Consider the following 18,089-nt stretch of genomic DNA (forward strand, 5'->3'; position numbering starts at 1 on the left):
CAAAGCTCTGCTATATGATTAACATTTTACAGTGTATGCAAAATCCTGTCCTTACAAAAACTATTATACTGTATATTTTCTGAGAGGGCCCTCTATCCTAAACTAAACTAAACTAACTAAACTAAACCTTGTTTGTATACCGCATCCTTTCCATAAAGATAGAGCTCGGCACGGTTTACAGATAATTCAATAAATGACATAATAAGAAATTAGAGGTTTTAAAGAGGATAGATAGCTTTACATTTTAAATAGGTAGCTTTACATTTTGGAGAAAAGTCAGGTTTTCAGATGCTTTCGGAATAATTGGAATGAGCCATGGTGAGACCTCATCTGGAGTACTGTGTGCAATTCTGGAGGCCACATTACAGTAAAGATGTGCGCAGAATTGAATCGGTTCAACGGACGGCCACCAGGATGATCTCGGGGCTCAAGGGTCTCTCGTACGAAGAGAGACTGAACAAATTGCAGCTCTACACTCTTGAGGAACGTAGGGAGAGGGGAGACATGATCGAAACATTTAAATACCTCACAGGACGTGTCGAAGTGGAAGATGATATTTTCTTTCTCAAGGGACCCTCGGCCACAAGAGGGCACCCGCTCAAACTCAGGGGCGGAAAATTTCATGGCGACACCAGAAAGTATTTCTTCACAGAGAGAGTGGTTGATCATTGGAACAAGCTTCCAGTGCAGGTGATCGAGGCAGACCGTGCCAGACTTTAAGAATAAATGGGATACCCATGTGGGATCCCTACGAGGGTCAAGATAAGGAAATAGGGTCATTAGGGCATAGACAGGGGGTGGGTAAGCAGAGTGGGCAGACTTGATGGGCTGTAGCCCTTTTCTGCCGTCATCTTCTATGTTTCTATGAGCCTAGATTCCGCAGCGGGGCAGGAAGGTTATTCCAAAGCTCAGTGAATTTGAAGAAAAGGGATTTCCCTAATTTCCCTGCATACATGACTCTTTTTAATGAGGAGAAAGATAGTTTAAGTTTGTGGGCGGATCTGGTAGTGTCAGGTCTCGAAGAATTCCAGGATAGTGGAATTAAGGGACAAAGAATGCCATGTAGGATCTTCAGTGTTAGGCAGGTACATTTAAAGTGAATCCTAGAAATCACTGGAAACGGGGAAACATGATTGAATTTGCTTTTTGCGAAGATCAACCTGGCTGCAGTGTTTTGGATCCGCTGAAATCTTTGAAGACTTTTCTTGGTTAGACTTAGATAGATGGAGTTACAATAGTCCAGTCTGGAAAGAATGATTGATTGTACAAGGACAGCAAAATGTTGTTGGCGGAAGCAGGATCTCACTCTCCTATTGGCCCTCAGGGTCCACAGAACCAAGTATTTGGTCCAGTTTCCAGTACAGACTGTGTCACCATCATTTAAGCGCACAGCTCTAAAAGACTCAGCAGTCCCGCAGAACACCTGTTGCTCAGCTTCTGGCTGTGCCGGCCTACTGAGTTTTTTTAGAGTTTTCAGGGTTACAAAGAACCTAAAACGCAAATGTGTGTTTCTCAGTGAGACAGTCCATGCTGGAAACTGACCAAATATTTGGTTTAATTTCTTACTGTATCTTGCTTTTGACTCACCATTTTCGATTCCTGAAACACTGGCCATTTTGAGTTGGCTTCTATGAGATACGAGTATTCAATAAACTTATAATTTCAAGAATTTGAAGTCCTGAGTGGAGGCATCTTTTTATTCCTGCTTTTTTTGCTTGTTTGCTCATGTAGGGAGCATGACTCCTTTTCTTTGATTATTTTTTTGTAAACCATCTTGGAGTGTAGGTCAGTATAAAGGAGGAGATCTAAAAATACATGTTAATATAACATAACACCCCCTAACCAAAGAGTAGCAGACACCTCATACACCAGACAGGTCAGACTAGGCATAGACATTCCAGAATGTTCTGTTTAAACATAGAGAATACACTATGCGGGACCTGCTACACAGGCAAAGAAATAGGGCACTTCTTGTTATATGTTTGTTATTGCCCCAAAAATATTCACAAGATCTCTCTTTACAATTACAGGAAACATTTTTGTTCTCTTTTCTTGTATAATACCAACTGCTTCTCATTCTTCCCCAACTCTTAGTTTTCATTCTAAAATGTGGAATATGTAACATATATAGAGAATTGAAATAGTTAAAAGCAGAGAAGGACAACATGGAAAGCCACTTGTTTTGGTCCTGTTAGTACTAATACATTCAGTATGTGGCAGCAACAGATTTCTCACTGCTCATAATTTAATCAGAAGTGCAGAAACAGCTGTTTTCTTTTTCTTTCTGAAGTCTGATTTACGTCACTGTAGATGAGACTTCCTTAGTCACTCCTACAGATCGACTGATGGCATAGTTTCTGTAGTCATTAAGCCAAAGATTCAGCTAATGCTTGAAGATTGTATCATTTCTCCATATGTGAGCCATTGCCAGTAACAAGCATGTTTTGCAAGTGATGCAGGAATATCAGAATTTCTGATTTACAAGTTTCAAGTTTATTATTCTTGATATCCTGCAAATCATATTATAACTAAGTGGCTTACAATAAAATTGGTATGGATAAAAAATAAAATAAAATATTTATAAAAACATCATACAACACAAAAGGGTAAAAGGGAAGAATTACAATTTATAATAGAAAAGCAAGGGGAAAGGATAACACACAAGCTCTAGGGATGGTCTATGTGTTCCAACTGGAGTATTCTGTATTACAAAATGATAAAAATCAAGTGCATTAAAAAGCATTGTTGAATAAAAATGTCTTAAGATCTTTCTTAAAACTATTGCGACAAGTTTGAAGTCTAAGATGACTAGGAAGCAGATTCCATAGTTCGGGACACTGAACAGAGAAAATGGAATTATGTATGGAGTCTAGAAATATCTGTCTAAATGTAGGGACTACTAGGTGGCTTTGATTAAGAGATCTGAGAGTTCAAGAGGGAATAGTCAATATATACATCAACAGACAAGTTTAGGTAGTTTCAAAAAATTGTTAAAATGACATCTCTTTTGTATGATAAAATATAGGAGCAGAACCATTTTTTTAATTTGTACTTAGGCGCTGGTTGCCTATTCTTTGATATTTTATGCTGTTTGCTTCATTATTGTGTATGTTTTGAAATTTTTGCGATTATTGTTAGTGCAAATATAATTACGAGCACCTGAGCACTACTATCACAAACTCCCGCTGAGCCACTTCAAGAAAGTTAAGTAATTTTTTCTTACAGAGTATACACTTCGGTGTACTCAATAAGTACAGACAAATTATCAACTGAAGGGACTGAAAAGTGATATGATGGTCCCGAACTTATTCTCCAAGTGGCTCTAGTGCGGGAGATAAGGACACTGAACACTTTTCACATATCACAGTACATGCTTTATTTTTTACTTTTATTTTTTGAAGGGAATGACATTCTATATATGAGTGGAGTTTGATTATGTATGTGCCATGTTATAACTCGTCTTAGGAAAGGCGGGATATAAATAAAAAAGAAAGAAAGAGTATAAGGTATAAAGAATTTGCTGAGAAATAATGGAGCATCTGTAGATCGAATTTTGAATGCTAATAATAGAATTTTATAAGTAATACAGTGTGACATAGATAACCAGTGAGCTGATTTGAGTAATAGAGCAACATGATTGTATGACCTGTTATAAGTTTTATTGCAATATTTTGGATCGGTTGAAACCTTTTAAGGTATTTTCATTGTATACCTTTATACACTGAATTACAATAGTCCAGTTGACTAATAATGAGAGCATGGGCAAGGATTTTTATAGCTAAGGGTTGAAGTAAGGGGTGAATAAAATGAATATGTCGTAAATTATAGAAATAATGTCATATAACTGAAGATATTTGTGCTTTAAAGGAAAGTGTAGAATCTAAGGGCTCGTTTTACTAAGCTGCGTTAGTGTTTTTAGCGCACGCTTAGCGCGCGCAGAATTGCCACACGCGCTAGACGCTAATGCCAGCATTGAGCTGGCATTAGTTCTAACCACATAGCGCAGGTTTAGCATGTGTGGCAATTCTGCGCACGCTAAAAACGCTTTTGCAGCTTAGTAAAAGGAGCCCCAATATTATACCTGAAACCCGCTTGTGGTAACTTGAGGTACCAGGGTATCATTTAATAAAACTGGATAGGACAGGGTATAATTTTTAAATTTCTCGAAGAATAAAGTTTTAGATTTTGATGGGTTGATAATTGATTTATTTTGAGCAAGCCAATTTGTTAGGTGTTTTAGGGGTCCTCTTACTAAGGCACGCTAGCCGTTTTAGCATGTGCTAAATATTAGCACGCGCTAAACACTAATGCGTCCATTATATTCTATGGACACGTTAGCATTTAGCGCGCACTAAAATGGCTAGTGCACCTTAGTAAAAGTGGGGGTTAGTCTGTTGTTATTGATATTAGAGTTATCTAAAGAATCAGTGATTGATAAGACTTGGATATCGTCTGCATAGATAAATGTAGTCTAAGGATTGAAGCAAGGTTAGTAAATGAGAGAGAAAATGTTAAATAAAGTAGGAGTTAACGTTTAGCCTTGAGTGACACCAGAGGAGAGATTGAAGTTTTGAGAAGTATTTGCTTCAAAGGAGACATTAAGAAATGACTGAAACCATTTAAAACTGTATCACTAATCCCAATATCTTTTAGTCTGGATAAAAGAATGGAATGGGCTACTAAATTGAACACTGCTGAAAGGTCTAGAGATAAAAGAAGTACTGATTTACCCTGTGCTTAAGTGATAATGAACATATGTTGTAATACCTAGTAGTGCAGTTTCTGTGCTATAATTTTTCCTAAAGCCGGTTTGATTTGAGTGTAAAGTATTGGTTTTGTCCAGAAAATCTTGCAATTGTGTATGAACAATATTTTCAATGATTTCTTGCAATAAATGAAATGTTTGCAATTGGTCGATAGTTAGAGCATAAGTTTGGTGAATTTGAGGGATCCTTGATCTTAGGGCAAATAGTAGTTGATTTCCATTGAGATAGAACCTTGCCTAGAGTTAAACTTTCTGAGATCACAGAAAGTAGGAAAGGGTTAAGTTGTGAAATGGCATGTTTGAGAATTAATGTTGGTATAGCGTCTTGTGAAGATGTACTAGGATTCATTGACTTAATAGTTGCATGTATCTCTTGTGGTAAAGGAATTTTAAATTAACTCATTTTACTAAGTGTTATAGTTTTAGATCTTTGAGAAGTATGGTAGGTCAAGAATGGATACTGGAATTTTGATGTTGATTGTGATAACTTGAAATTTTAACAATGCAATATTGAGCTAACTCTTGAGCAGAGGGGTTAGATGATTGAGGAGCTGGAATTTCTATAATAGAGGTGAGGTTTTTTTAATATCTTAAACAATGCTGCTGAAGTTAGTGCATTACAAATTTGTTTAGAATAGTACTTTTTCTTTGCTTCGCAAATTGCAGACTTATAAAAGTTAGCTGCCTTATTATAAACTATTCTATCTTTAGCATTTAAGGAATGGCGCCATTTGTGTTCTAAAATAAAGTTGGCTGTCATATAATTTTAGTTCATTAGAGTACCAAGGGGCCCTAGATTTTATAGGAGTTGAAGTAGGCAAGAACAAATAGGTCTAGTATGTCAAAGGCAGACTTAAGGGCTGAATTAAATTAGATTACCGTACCTTATTTTCGAAAGGCAGCGTCTCAAAGGAATCTATAGCCAAAATCGAACTTAATAACAGTAAGTCCGGTTTGACTTTACTAAGATCTCTTGTAAATCAATTAAATCGAGGAGAAGAAAGAGATAAGAATGTAACATTGAATAGAACTAATGAGTTATCAGTCCAGGGAAGAATAAGTATTAAATCATGGTTGATTTGAAAGGAGCTTGATTTTAAAGAGAAAATGAGATCTAATATATGTCCATTAACATGAGTGGAACCAGTAAGAGGATGTGAGGGGTCATCAAGATGGAAATTAAAGTCTCCCAAGATAATTGGGTTGGAAGAATAAATACAATAATCCATAAATAAAGATTGTAAAGCACCATAAATGATAGTGAGAGGAGGAGGATAATAAATGAGTAGAAAGTCAGTTGTAGTTGAGGCTATTAATCTAAACTGCAGTGATTCAAAATTTTGAGAGGTGTAAGTGGAAAAATCTCTAAGAATAAGATGTGAGCCATAAATAATGGCTGTACCTCCTCCTTTCTGAGAAGGTCTATTACACTGAAAATTAGCAATTTTAGCCTTGGGGGGGGAGGGGAATCGCTTGTTGGAGATAAACTATATCAGATAATGTTAACCATGTCTCTCTAAGGAACAAAATAGCAAGCTTATAATGACAGATAAGATCAGGAATGAGATGGAATTTAGGTTTAATGGACCGACAATTCAATAGTACATACCTAAGTGTAGGATGTTGTGAGTGAGATGATGAATGAGACTCAGAGTGGCTGACATGAGGGAAAGTAAGAGTTCTGAAACTAGGGGGAGAGCAGATTGAAGCAGGTGGCCGATATCCCCAATGAACTGAAATAGGATTATCCATGTTTGTTCCTCCATATAGAGGGCAAGATGTGAAAGGGAAAAAAAGAGAAATAAGTTAAAAAGTTAAAAATATTGTTACTTTCATGTGGAGATCTGAGATAGTAGAGGCATACAAAAGAGGCGTAGGAAGGGGAGGGGGTTTGAGGGCGAAATCGGAGGAAAATTTGGAAAGCAAAAAACGGGAGTTAGAGAGTGGGGAAGAGGGAGGTGGGAGCAGGGAGTGGAGTTTCCCTCCCACCCTCTTTTCAGCTGCTATTGGATTATAGGTGGGGGTGGAGGGCTGCAAGGAGTCGGTCACGGCTTTCTGGTATTGTGGGCCTAGACAAGAAGGGGTGAAGTTGAAACTTGATATTTGAATCATTGAAATATGGACTCGTGGGCAGCACCGCCATGAGTTAAAGTGGCTTGACAACACCGTAAGTCACAAAATGTTATAAAGTAATGTGGTGGATACAGGAGCTAGTTTTGACCGAATGGCTCCAGTGAGTGTCCAGCGAATTGCAAGTTTGTATTTGATGTGTGATTGAAATTTGTTATCAACTATTAAAATTGGTTATGGAATTTAATGTTATAAATAATAAAGCTGTGGCCAATATTATGCCAATAATCATAGGTTTGTTGGAATTATTTGATATGTGTTGGGGATTGAAAGTTCTGGCTGATGTCCGAGTCCCAATGTTATATATATTTGTGTAGCATATAGAAATCAGTAGTAGCTGTATTATTTTTGCCAGTTTAGTTACTGTGCTAGGGACTGGTGAAGGTAATTACATTTTAATGTGACCCTTTTGACTGATTATTCAAACAAACCTGGTTTTGACTTGGCTATTAACAATTATTACGAATCTGCGTGACCCAGTTGGCAAGTACCCAAGTCAATTGTGGCTCAGCTCCAGTTCTTCTTCCAACCTAATAGATGTCATAATTAAGTTCATGAACAATTAAGTTCATGAACTTGCCACCATGCACTTACGTTGGCAGCACTGTACAAACAGCTCAGTAAGGTTTCATAACATTGGGGATTAATAGTCAGAAGGAACTGTATATGCTGGGGGGAGAGAAGCTGATATGCACGGACAGGGAGAGGGACCTTGGGGTGATAGTGTCTGAAGATCTAAAGGCGAAAAAACAATGTGACAAGGCAGTGGCTGCTGCCAGAAGGATGCTGGGCTGTATAAAGAGAGGCGTAGCCAGTAGAAGGAAGAAGGTGTTGATGCCCCTGTACAGGTCATTGGTAAGGCCCCACTTGCAGTATTGTGTTCAGTTTTGGAGACCGTATCTGGCGAAGGATGTAAGAAGACTTGAAGCGGTCCAAAGGAGGGTGACGAAAATGATAGGAGGCTTGCGCCAGAAGACGTATTAGGAGAGACTGGAAGCCCTGAATATGTATGTAGAGGAAAGGAGGGACAGGGGAGATATGATTCAGACATTCAAATACTTGAAGGGTATTAACTTAGAACAAAATCTTTTCCAGAGAAAGGAAAATGGTAAAACTGGAGGACATAATTTGAGGTTGAGAGGTAGTAGATTCAAAGGCAATGTTAGGAAATTCTACTTTACAGAGAAGGTGGTGGATGCCTGGAATGCGCTCCAGAGAGAGGTGGTGGAGAGTAAAACTGTGACTGAGTTCAAAGAAGCGTGGGATGAACACAGAGGATCTAGAATCAGAAAATAATATTAAAAATTGAACTAAGGCCAGTACTGGGCAGACTTGCACGGTCTGTGTCTGAATATGGCCATTTGGTGGAGGATGGGCTGGGAAGGGCTTCAATGGCTGGGAGGGTATAGATGGGCTGGAGTAGGTTTTAACTGAGATTTCGGCAGTAGGAACCCAAGCACAGTACCGGGTACACTTTTGGATTCTTGCCCAGAAATAGCTAAGAAGAAAAAATTTAAAAAAAAATTTAAATTGAATCAGGTTGTGCAGACTGGATGGACCATTCAGGTCTTTATCTGCCATCATCTACTATGTTAGTATGGTATATCCGTGTCTCACGGCTGTGTTTGTGTCGACATGTGGTGGTCTCTTGCTGAGTGGCGTTCATTATTGTTGTTGCATATTTTTGTGTGCCGTCGCAAGAATGTCGGAGTTTGAATTAGAGCAATGAACAAAATTAAACTTGGCAAGAATGGAAGTGAAATCAGGGGCACTTTATTTCACGTTTTTGGGGATAATGCCATGAAGAAAATGGCAGTGTATAAATGCATTAAACATTTTTCTGAAGGGAAAGAAACCGTCATTGATGAAGAGAGGTCAGGGCAGCCAATAATGATCAGAACTGACGAAAATATTGCAAAGACTTGTTGAATTGTGTGTCAAAATAATCAGCTGACTGGGGGAAGCATAGTCAACCAAGTAAACATTGATAAAGAAAAAGGAAAATCTTAACTGAAAATCTTGGCATGAGAAAGGTGTGTGCAAAAATTGTCCCTCATGGCTCTTGCATCACGACAGTGCATCAGCTCACATGGCACTGTCTGTGAGGGAGTTTTTAGCCAGTAAATAACTGTATAGGAATTCCTTCCCTACTCATTTGATCTGGCTCCCAATGACTTTTTTCTTTACCCGAAAATAAAGGAAATATTGAAAGAAAGACATTTTGATCACATTCGGGACATCAAGGGTAATATGACGACAGCTCTGATGGCCATTCCCAAAAAAGAGTTCTAAAATTGCTGTGAAGGGTAGACTAGGTGCTGGCGTCAGTGCATAGCTTCCCAAGGGGAGTACGTCGAAGGTGACCATAGTGATATTCAATTAACTCCATGTAGTTTTTGGCCTTGTGATTGTCCAGGAAGCCCCAAACCACTTTGAAATTACTTGTACTCCAGGATCTTCTTTATCTGTGGTCTGATGAAGACACCAGCTTTGACCTTTGCCTCAGACAGATTAGGGAAGATGTCTTGAAGGTACTTGAAGGCTGCCTACTCCTTATCTGGAGCTATGACAAATTGTTTCATTAGGCCCAATTTGATGTGCAGTGGTGGTATGAGTACCTTCCAGGTGTCTACCAGTGAGTCCCATTTGATGTTGTTTCTTCCCACAGAAAACTCAGTCCACTGTGACCAGTCTATCCTTTGGTAGTGCACCTTTGTGTCCCTGCTGTTCCAAAGGTCGAAATAGCAAGGAAACGTGGTAAAACTGCCTTGGAGATTCACTAGGAATGCTACCATCTTGAAGTCTCCAATGACCTCCAATCCATACACATACTTCAAGGTGCCTAGTAAGGTCTTGATTCTGTTGTGGTCCTCTTTGGGGTACACTGATTGAACCTGTGGAAGAGACAGGTGCTTATTCTCATTATGGAGCAGCATGGCTTTGATGCTCTTGGATGAGCTGTCAATGAAGAAATACCACTCTTTCGAGGTACAGGCGATTCCAGTTGTCTCAAACAGACTGGTCACATTGTTGCAGAAGCAGAGCCCATCTTGATGGGTGAAGAAGGTGGAAAAAGCTTAATGATGGTTCCTCTGATCTGTGACTTGACACTTTCATCCAACAGGTTCCACTACTTGAGCCTAGACATTAAAAGCCAGGCATTGAACTTGGTGAGACTGAGATCTCTGAACAAGTCATTGAGGTCTTTTTGGTTTGGATAGTATGAGTTTCTATCATCAGCTGCAACAGTGATATAAACATCTGATCTACAATATCTCTCTCACTCTCTCTTAACCCTCTTTTGAAGACAGCTGCTTTCTCTCTCTCTGAGGGGAGCTCAGGGCAAAGTGGCACCAGGGTAATGGATGCAGAAATGTCCGGATATGTGATTGCAAATGTATACTTGCTAGTCTGATGTTTGGAAGGGTCCACCATACAGAAGTAGCAGTTGCTCGAGTGATCAGTGGGTTCCTGCCAAATTCTTGGGATAGCAAACCTCATGGCTTTCTTTTCCCCGCTGTATCATCTTGTAGAAGAACAAAATGAAATTGTGGTAATGAAAACAATACATTTATTTCACCTATGACTAATGTGTATGAGATTCTTGCAACATATTTCAAATATGAAATATTTTCCAAATAACATTGAAAAATTTAAAATTGATATATTAAAAAAAAATAAACATTCTAAGAAGTTTTATAGCAGAAACTTCTGCCATCCTAGTGAGAAACAAAATTGTCTTACCTACCAGAGTTTTACAGCAGTTCTCGCACGTGAAGTAAGGTGCCCAAGGTTTGTCTTGATCCCCAATTTTTTTATCACCGGCTGCTGTAGTAAAAGCTCCAACACTCATAGAATTCCTATGAGCATCGGAGCTTTTACCACAGCAGCTGGCAATAAAAAAACCCTAATGCGGCTTGATAAAATGGGGCCTTAGTAAAGAACGCTTATTAACCAGGAGAAAAAAAAATTGTTGCAGAGTGTTATTTCATAAAGGCAACAAAGATACTGATGTGCATTTATCAACTAGATTGCTAGATTCAGTGTAAATAACTTGCACAGGATTACATTTGCTCCAAAAAAACTTGTGAATTTCTGGGTGTATCCTGTGCCTGAACTCCTGTATTTTATTAAATATGTGTATATATCTCCCCACTATCTCTGCTGTGCTCCACAAGTTAAAGAAATCAATGAGTCACAGAGCTCCAAAGACTAAATAAAATAAAATGTAAAGAGCAAGCCATAGGCGTGGCATAATAGTGTACAGTGCTGCATATGTACCACTGACTTGAAGAGGAGCATCTCAGACTTCATGTTGTTCAACTACATTTCAGCAGAAAAAAAACCTTCTGGTACACCCATTCTATCACAGAACACTTATCATGGAAAGCTGGGGGGGGGATCGTGGCAGGAGAGATTGGGCATCTCTCCTGCCGGGGAAGGTTCGGGGTGGGGGATCAAGTGGGATCGTGGCAGGAGGGACAGGGCATCTCTCCTGCCATGATCGATACAAGGGGAAAGGGGAGGGGAGAGAGGAGACAGTTCCAGGATCCTGTAACCGGAGTTGTTTATGACAGATGCCGGTTAGAGAATTCTGCTTTTAGGTGAAGGACTGGCCCCTTCTTTGCCTAAAAGTTCTTTGTTCTGGACGTTTGGGTCTTAGGCAATTTTTTGGTCAGAAATGTGTTGTAAGGATATACGTAGTGGTGGTCTGGGCGATTAAACTGCTGCGGTAGGCCATTAAAAAACAAAACTAATTTTGGATGTTTTTTTTGAGAGTGGACATTTCCCTGCTGCCTACTTTCTGCGCCTAGAGACTTAGGCCACAGGGGACTTTTGATTATGCCCCTCTATACTTTCAGAGGAGCAGTGATGTTACTTCATTTAATTTTGTTTGCTGATGGATAATAAGTCTGTTTCTAGTCCTGTAGGTATATTCCAGGCTAATAAATAAACATACTCTTGGCTGCTAAACACATTGCTTGTATAAAAGAGAAGTCCAAATTATAGACATATACAAATATGTGTTGTTTTTCTTTTATTACAGCTTTGATGTGGACAATGGCACATCTTCGGGACGGAGTCCCTTGGATCCCATGACAAGTCCTGGATCAGGACTTATTCTACAAGCTAACTTTGTCCATAGTCAACGCAGGGAATCCTTCCTGTACAGGTCAGATAGCGACTATGACCTCTCTCCAAAGTCCATGTCCAGGAACTCCTCCATCGCAAGTGACATGTAAGTAATAAAAATTCAACTGAATGATGATCTCAGAAACCTGCTACACAGAGATAGCACAAAGGGACTGATGCAGAAAGCAAACTATATACACAGTGGTGTAGTAAGGGGGAGGAAAGAGGGGGCAGTCTGCCCCGGGTGCCGTTTTGGTGTTCTCTCCTCCCCCTGCTGTATGCACGCCTTCACTCCACCCCCACCTCTAGGTGTTTGCTGGCACAAGCAGCAACTCCTTCCTGTTGCTCACACCAACATCAGCTCTCTCTCCGATGTCACTTCCAGGTTCTGTGCTTAGAAAATGACGCCAGAGAGAGAGTCGACGCCAATGCAGGTAGCAAGTTGGTGATGCTGCTCACAGTGAGAGAGTTAAAGAGGTATGAGGAAGGGAAGGGGTGCATGTGGGGAGGGAGGGCAAGAGAGGCCAGGGAAGGAGCAGGGGAGGGGGGGTCAGAATAGAATGAAGGGGAGGGGCACCATAGCCCCAGGTGCCTCTCACCATCGCTACGCCACTGTGTGTACAAATTAGATCTGTGCACAAGTTAGGGGCAGCACATTGGACAAAAAGGCCCAAGTTTCTGCACATGTCCCAGCAGAAATAAGTATTGGATCACACCTGCACATTGGCTATAATGATATTCTGCATAGAAATCTATTGTCATTGTAAAAGGTTATGGGCATAAGGGGCCTGATTCAATAAACAGCACCTAAATCAGTAGATGCCTGTGAAAACAGCACCTTCCGCATGTCATTCAAAGTTAGGTACCATTAATAGAATCACGCCTAGCTGCACCTAACTCAAGTTAAGCACAGGTAGGCATCAAAAACTTAGGCACCAGTATATTAGGCCAGAGTTTTCTTGACCTAAAATATTTATTTGGTTAGTTTTATATCCCATCTTCCCCAATGAGCTCAGAACGGTGCCTAACTCGATTCATGCCCAAACTCCACCCCTAACCACACCTACTTTTGGGGGTAAATGCTGGTATGTGCTTCAGTGTAGATATCTACATCGCACTGAGTTAGATGCCTACTTAAAAAGGCGGTATAAGAAATTTTAAATAAACTTGAAACTTGAATGGCACCGTTCAATTAACAGCACCAATTTATTTATTTTCGTATTTATACATCACTTATAGCCTAAGAGGTTTACATTATTTCTCCCTATCTGTCCCAGTGGGCTTTAAACCTAACAATTCAAAAATTGTTAAGCACCTAGATCAGCTAGGCATGACGATCTAGTCGCCTAATGGTAGGCACTTTTTATAGAATCGGGGCCAAGATGTTTGCAATACTGATATTTATTTGCAGAATACTGTTACAGATCATGCACACATAACTTTTTTTTTGTGCTCAGACCTCTGTACAGAACCATTTGTGAGTATTGTACTCACAGTAAAATTAAGAAATATGCATTAAGGATTACATTCTATAAATTGCACTAAAAAAATAGCACTTAGCACTATTCTATAAATAGCACTCAAGTAGATGCCACTTATAGAATAACACTTGGCTACAGGAATCATGACTAACTTTAGGCACGACAATCTCATACACCAATGGAAATGTGGTATAAATCCTTGCACTTACATTAGTGCATATTCCTCCTTATTCTATAACCATACATATAAATTTTAAAAATCCCCCTAATCCACCCATGACCCTTCCATGGCTACATCCCCTTTTTGCAACCAAGCATAACATTTACATGCAGGTCCTGTGCCTAAATATGTACATGAAAATATTAATTAATTCAACTTAGCACCAATAATTACATGCTAAGATCTCAATTATCAGTGCTAATTGGCTCATTAGCAGAAGAATGAACTAACCCTTCTTCGCCTCCTTAGATCTTGTGTTCAGGTTCCTACATTATGCTCACCTTTAAAATCTGTGCATTTCTCTGAAGTGGGGCGTATTAGCCTCATTGCCATTGATTTTAATATGCTGTGCACTGGTGTCTAATGTAACCCACTGATTAAAAGTTTCTTAAAAAAAAAAAAAAAAAGTTACCTGAGGCCTTAGGGGTGTTATATCCATTTCCAGATGATTTCCAGGCTGGTGGTACCATTAGTAGTGTTACCAGACACTACTACTGGAAAAACCCGGACATGTCCTCTTTTTAGAGGACTGTCCAGGGTCCTGGATTGTCTTTCCAAAACTCAGCAGTTTGTCTGGGTTTTGGAAAGCTCTGATGAACTCTGGCCTCATCTGGTGGGCCTCTGAGCACGCACAGATGATGTCACACACATCTGTGCATGCTTCAGGCCCTCCAGATGAGGCCAGAGCTCGTCGGGGGAAGAAGACAAGGCTTTGAGGGGGTGAGGCTGGGGGCGGAATGGAGCAGGATTTGAGGCTGAAATGGGCAAGGCTAGAAGTGGAACAAGGTGGGGTTGGGGTGCAATAGGTTGGGTTTGTGAAGCTCCAAATATGGTGACCCTAACCATTGGTGACCAGTGCTGGTCCCTTTCCAAGGTCTAGATAGTGCCTGGAGGTACGAGGGCTGGAGCTATGCCTGAAGCATCCTGCTGTGATGCTGTCTGGCTATGAAATGAGGTTTCTAGTGCAGGAGAGATGCAGGAAAATGGCCTGTAATGGATCCAGCACATACGTGAAAATCCAACAGATCTGGAAATTACTGTAGAAGCCACGACTAGGCCCAAAATTAAACCAGGGACTCAATTTTTAAGCTGCACAATGGAGTTCCACAGCAAATTGCTGTTTTCTACTGCTACTGTGGTAGGTTGACCAGTGAAGAAGGTTGATGGTGGCCAGGGAACCATTTTAGGAGCCAGGTAAGAAGGTCTATGGACCTCTGATTTAATTATTTTAACTTTTAAATGATGTTTTTGTACCTTGGAATGTGTTTTAAAAAATATTTTGTGCAGTCACAGTCTTTCAGGTCTCTGGTAGATTGACTAATGTAGCCAGATTCCTTTAAAAAAAATGTTGTTGATTTTATTCCCGGTTATAGCTTTTGAGATAAAATAGGCTTCTATGTATTTGTTTTGCACTCCTGTCAATGGATGTTGTAGCAGGGACTGTAATTCATTTTTCTAGGATGACATTGGGGTATTTCAGTTAAATTTTGTTCATTTTTTTAAGAGAAAAATGTATGATGCTCTTTAATCTTTTTATTTTGAAAATTTTGAAAAAATGGAGTGGATGTCCTGGATTAGATTGAAAGCAGGGTATACATTTTATTAAGGCTTATGTGGTATAAACGGTGTATTTGTGAACTTTCCATTGATCTGTATGGGATTTTCAGTTTACAAAATGGAGATTGGAATATGGGCTATACAGTGGCATAACGAGATAGGGGGCGCCCTTTCTCCACCCACCCTGCCATGTGAGCACCCATTTCCTTAACCTGTACCTTTTTAATTTTGCCAGCATGCCGGAGCCCCCTACCAAGATGGCGCCTGGGGTGGTCCATCCACCCTGCCTCTGGTTCCATACTTTGAAAAAAACTTAGAGGTTCCATGAAGATGCAGCTGATTGCCTGCGGAGGATCAGCTGAAGCTCCATTTCCTAGGTGACAGTTTGCCTAGCAGTTGCCAGATGAGCTGTAGACATGAAGGAGTGTGATTGTGCTGAGGGGTTGCTCTCTGCTGGGATTGAGAACATAAGAATTGCCATACAGTACTGGGACAGACCGAAGGTCCATCAAGCCCAGTATCCTGTTTCCAATAGTAGCCAACCCAGGTCCCAAGTACCTAGCTAGATCCCAAGTAGTAAAACAGATTTTATGCTGCTTATCCTAGGAATAAGCAATGGATTTCCCCAAGCCATCTCAATAATGGCCTATGGACTTCTCTTGTAGGAAATTATCAAAACTTTTTAAAAATTCTGCTAAGCTAACTAATTTTACCACATTCTCTGGAAATGAATTCCAGAGTTTAATTAATTTTCTCTGGTTAGTTTTCAATCTACTACTCAGTAGCTTCAACGCATGTCCCCTAGTCCTAGTATTTTTGGAAAGAGGGAACAAGCGATTCACATCTACCCTTTCCATTCCACTCATTATTTTATAGACATTTATCATATCACCCCTGAGCCATCTCTTCTCCAAACTGAAGAACCCTAGCTGCTTTAGCCTTTCCTCATAGGGAAGTCATCCCATTCCTTTATCATTTTTGTCACCCTTCTCTCTACCTTTTCTAATTCTGTTAAATCTTTTATGAGGAGTTTTCTCAAAACAGTGTTTGATTTGATGTATAAGTTTTATTAGTGTCTGGGAATAACTGGCTGTATGGTGTGAAAGTGAATTTTTTGGAGAAAAAAAAAATGTTTCCAGGTAGGTTTAAAACTGTGCTATATGATTGGAAAATTGCTTGTAAAACTGATTTAAAGCTGAAGTAATGTTACTGAGAGGTCATTTGTGAGTGTCTCTGAACTGAAGATAGCATGGGAGAGGCATGTGGGATCTCTTAGGAAGAGAAGGAGATAGTGGGGCTAACCAAATCTCAGAACTCCACAAGTCAACACCCAGTATGAGATCATAAGAACATAAGAATAACCATACTTGATACCAATGGTCTATCTAGCCCAGTATCCACAGTGTCAAATCCAGGTCACAAGTACCTAGCAAACTCTCTTTCCTGCAATTTAACAATACACTTGCAAGGAATTGTTTTTTTTTAAATTGCATCCAAAGCTAACACCTGAGGTTTTAACTGAAGAAATTATTTCCTTCAATACTGAGTGGCTCTGGCAACATCTGGAGAGAGTTTACAGTATATTATGGGATCCAATACACACAACAATTCTTAAATCTACAAGAAAAAGAAAAGGAGAATAAATAAATGAATGCTGTCTTGGTTAGGAGACAAAGTGAAATACAGCACTAATGATAGCTTAGCTCGGGATGTTTTTCCTGAGCTTATATATTTGGTTTGTAATTATTGGGTAATAGAACAGTAACTCTTCCATATTTGTGGGCTAGTAGGATATTATGTTTTGAAGATTGCTATTCTTCCTTCTTTTTCTATTGTAAATTTTCTGATTTTGTTTATTCTTATTCTTTACTGTTCTGTACAAACTGTTTTGCAAAAGAATTATAAATAAATTTTAAAAAACCTGGCAAAAACCCAAATAGTAGCAGCATTCCTTACTACTATCCTAGGGTAAGCAGTGGCTTTCCCCATGTCTATCTCAATAGCAGGTTATGAACTTTTCCTCCAGGAACTTGTCCAAACCTTTTTTAAACCAATCTATATTAACCACTGTTACCACATCCTCTGGCAAAGCATTCCAGAGCTTAACTATTCTCTACATGAAAAAAATAATTTATCCTATTGGTTTAAAAAAATATTTCCCCTCTATGACCTCACTGGAAAATGAAGTTATAAAATTTTTTGTCTAACAGGATTTTGATGGGGGATGGAGACACAGCAACTGATTTTCAATTCTGTATTTCATGATTTTTTTTCTGTTTTAAGGCTATATCAGCAGGTCATGGGAGAGGAGAGGCCGTTATTTTTATATATACAGTAGCTCTATTTTTTTAAAAAATTTTGCTCATTCAAAATACATCAAAGAAAAGGATGAAGCATTATGAAACAGAAATCGCTAGTACTACCATTACAGAAAGCAGTAACACAAAGGGCTCCTTTTACTAAGGTGCTCTCGCGTTTTTAGCGCATGCAGGAAATTACCGCGCGCTACGCTTCTAGAACTAACGCCAACTCAATGCTGGCATTAAGGTCTAGCGCACGCTATTCCGCACGTTAAAGCCCTAACGCACCTTTGTAAAAGGCGCCCAAAGTTCCATTAAATAAAGGAAGCTAAATGGACCAAATCTCAATGAAAAAAAACCAAAACAAAACAGATAGTAATATTAGGTCATGTCATCCAGAGTTCCTTTGCCATCCAAAAAGAATTGCAGTTGAAATGGCTAATAAAAGCTAGTAGAAATATAGGAATGATTTTCCAACAGAATGAAAAATTTACAAGGGTATT

The 18,089-nt window shown here is 39.4% G+C and overlaps 1 protein-coding gene across 6 annotated transcripts in view; it reads left to right on the forward strand.

Annotated features, from left to right (window-relative positions):
- LOC117354005 (cAMP-specific 3',5'-cyclic phosphodiesterase 4D) overlaps positions 1-18,089 on the forward strand; it is a 1,294,824-nt gene that overhangs the window by 819,329 nt on the left and 457,406 nt on the right. For all 6 annotated transcript variants that reach the window (XM_033930716.1, XM_033930768.1, XM_033930761.1 and 3 more), the window contains exon 2: positions 11,943-12,134. In XM_033930716.1, the coding sequence (XP_033786607.1) occupies positions 11,943-12,134 (192 nt within the window). The remainder of the gene's footprint in view (positions 1-11,942; positions 12,135-18,089) is intronic.

Source organism: Geotrypetes seraphini, chromosome 1 (assembly GCF_902459505.1).
Source record: "Geotrypetes seraphini chromosome 1, aGeoSer1.1, whole genome shotgun sequence".
In the NCBI taxonomy this organism is placed as follows: domain Eukaryota; kingdom Metazoa; phylum Chordata; class Amphibia; order Gymnophiona; family Dermophiidae; genus Geotrypetes; species Geotrypetes seraphini.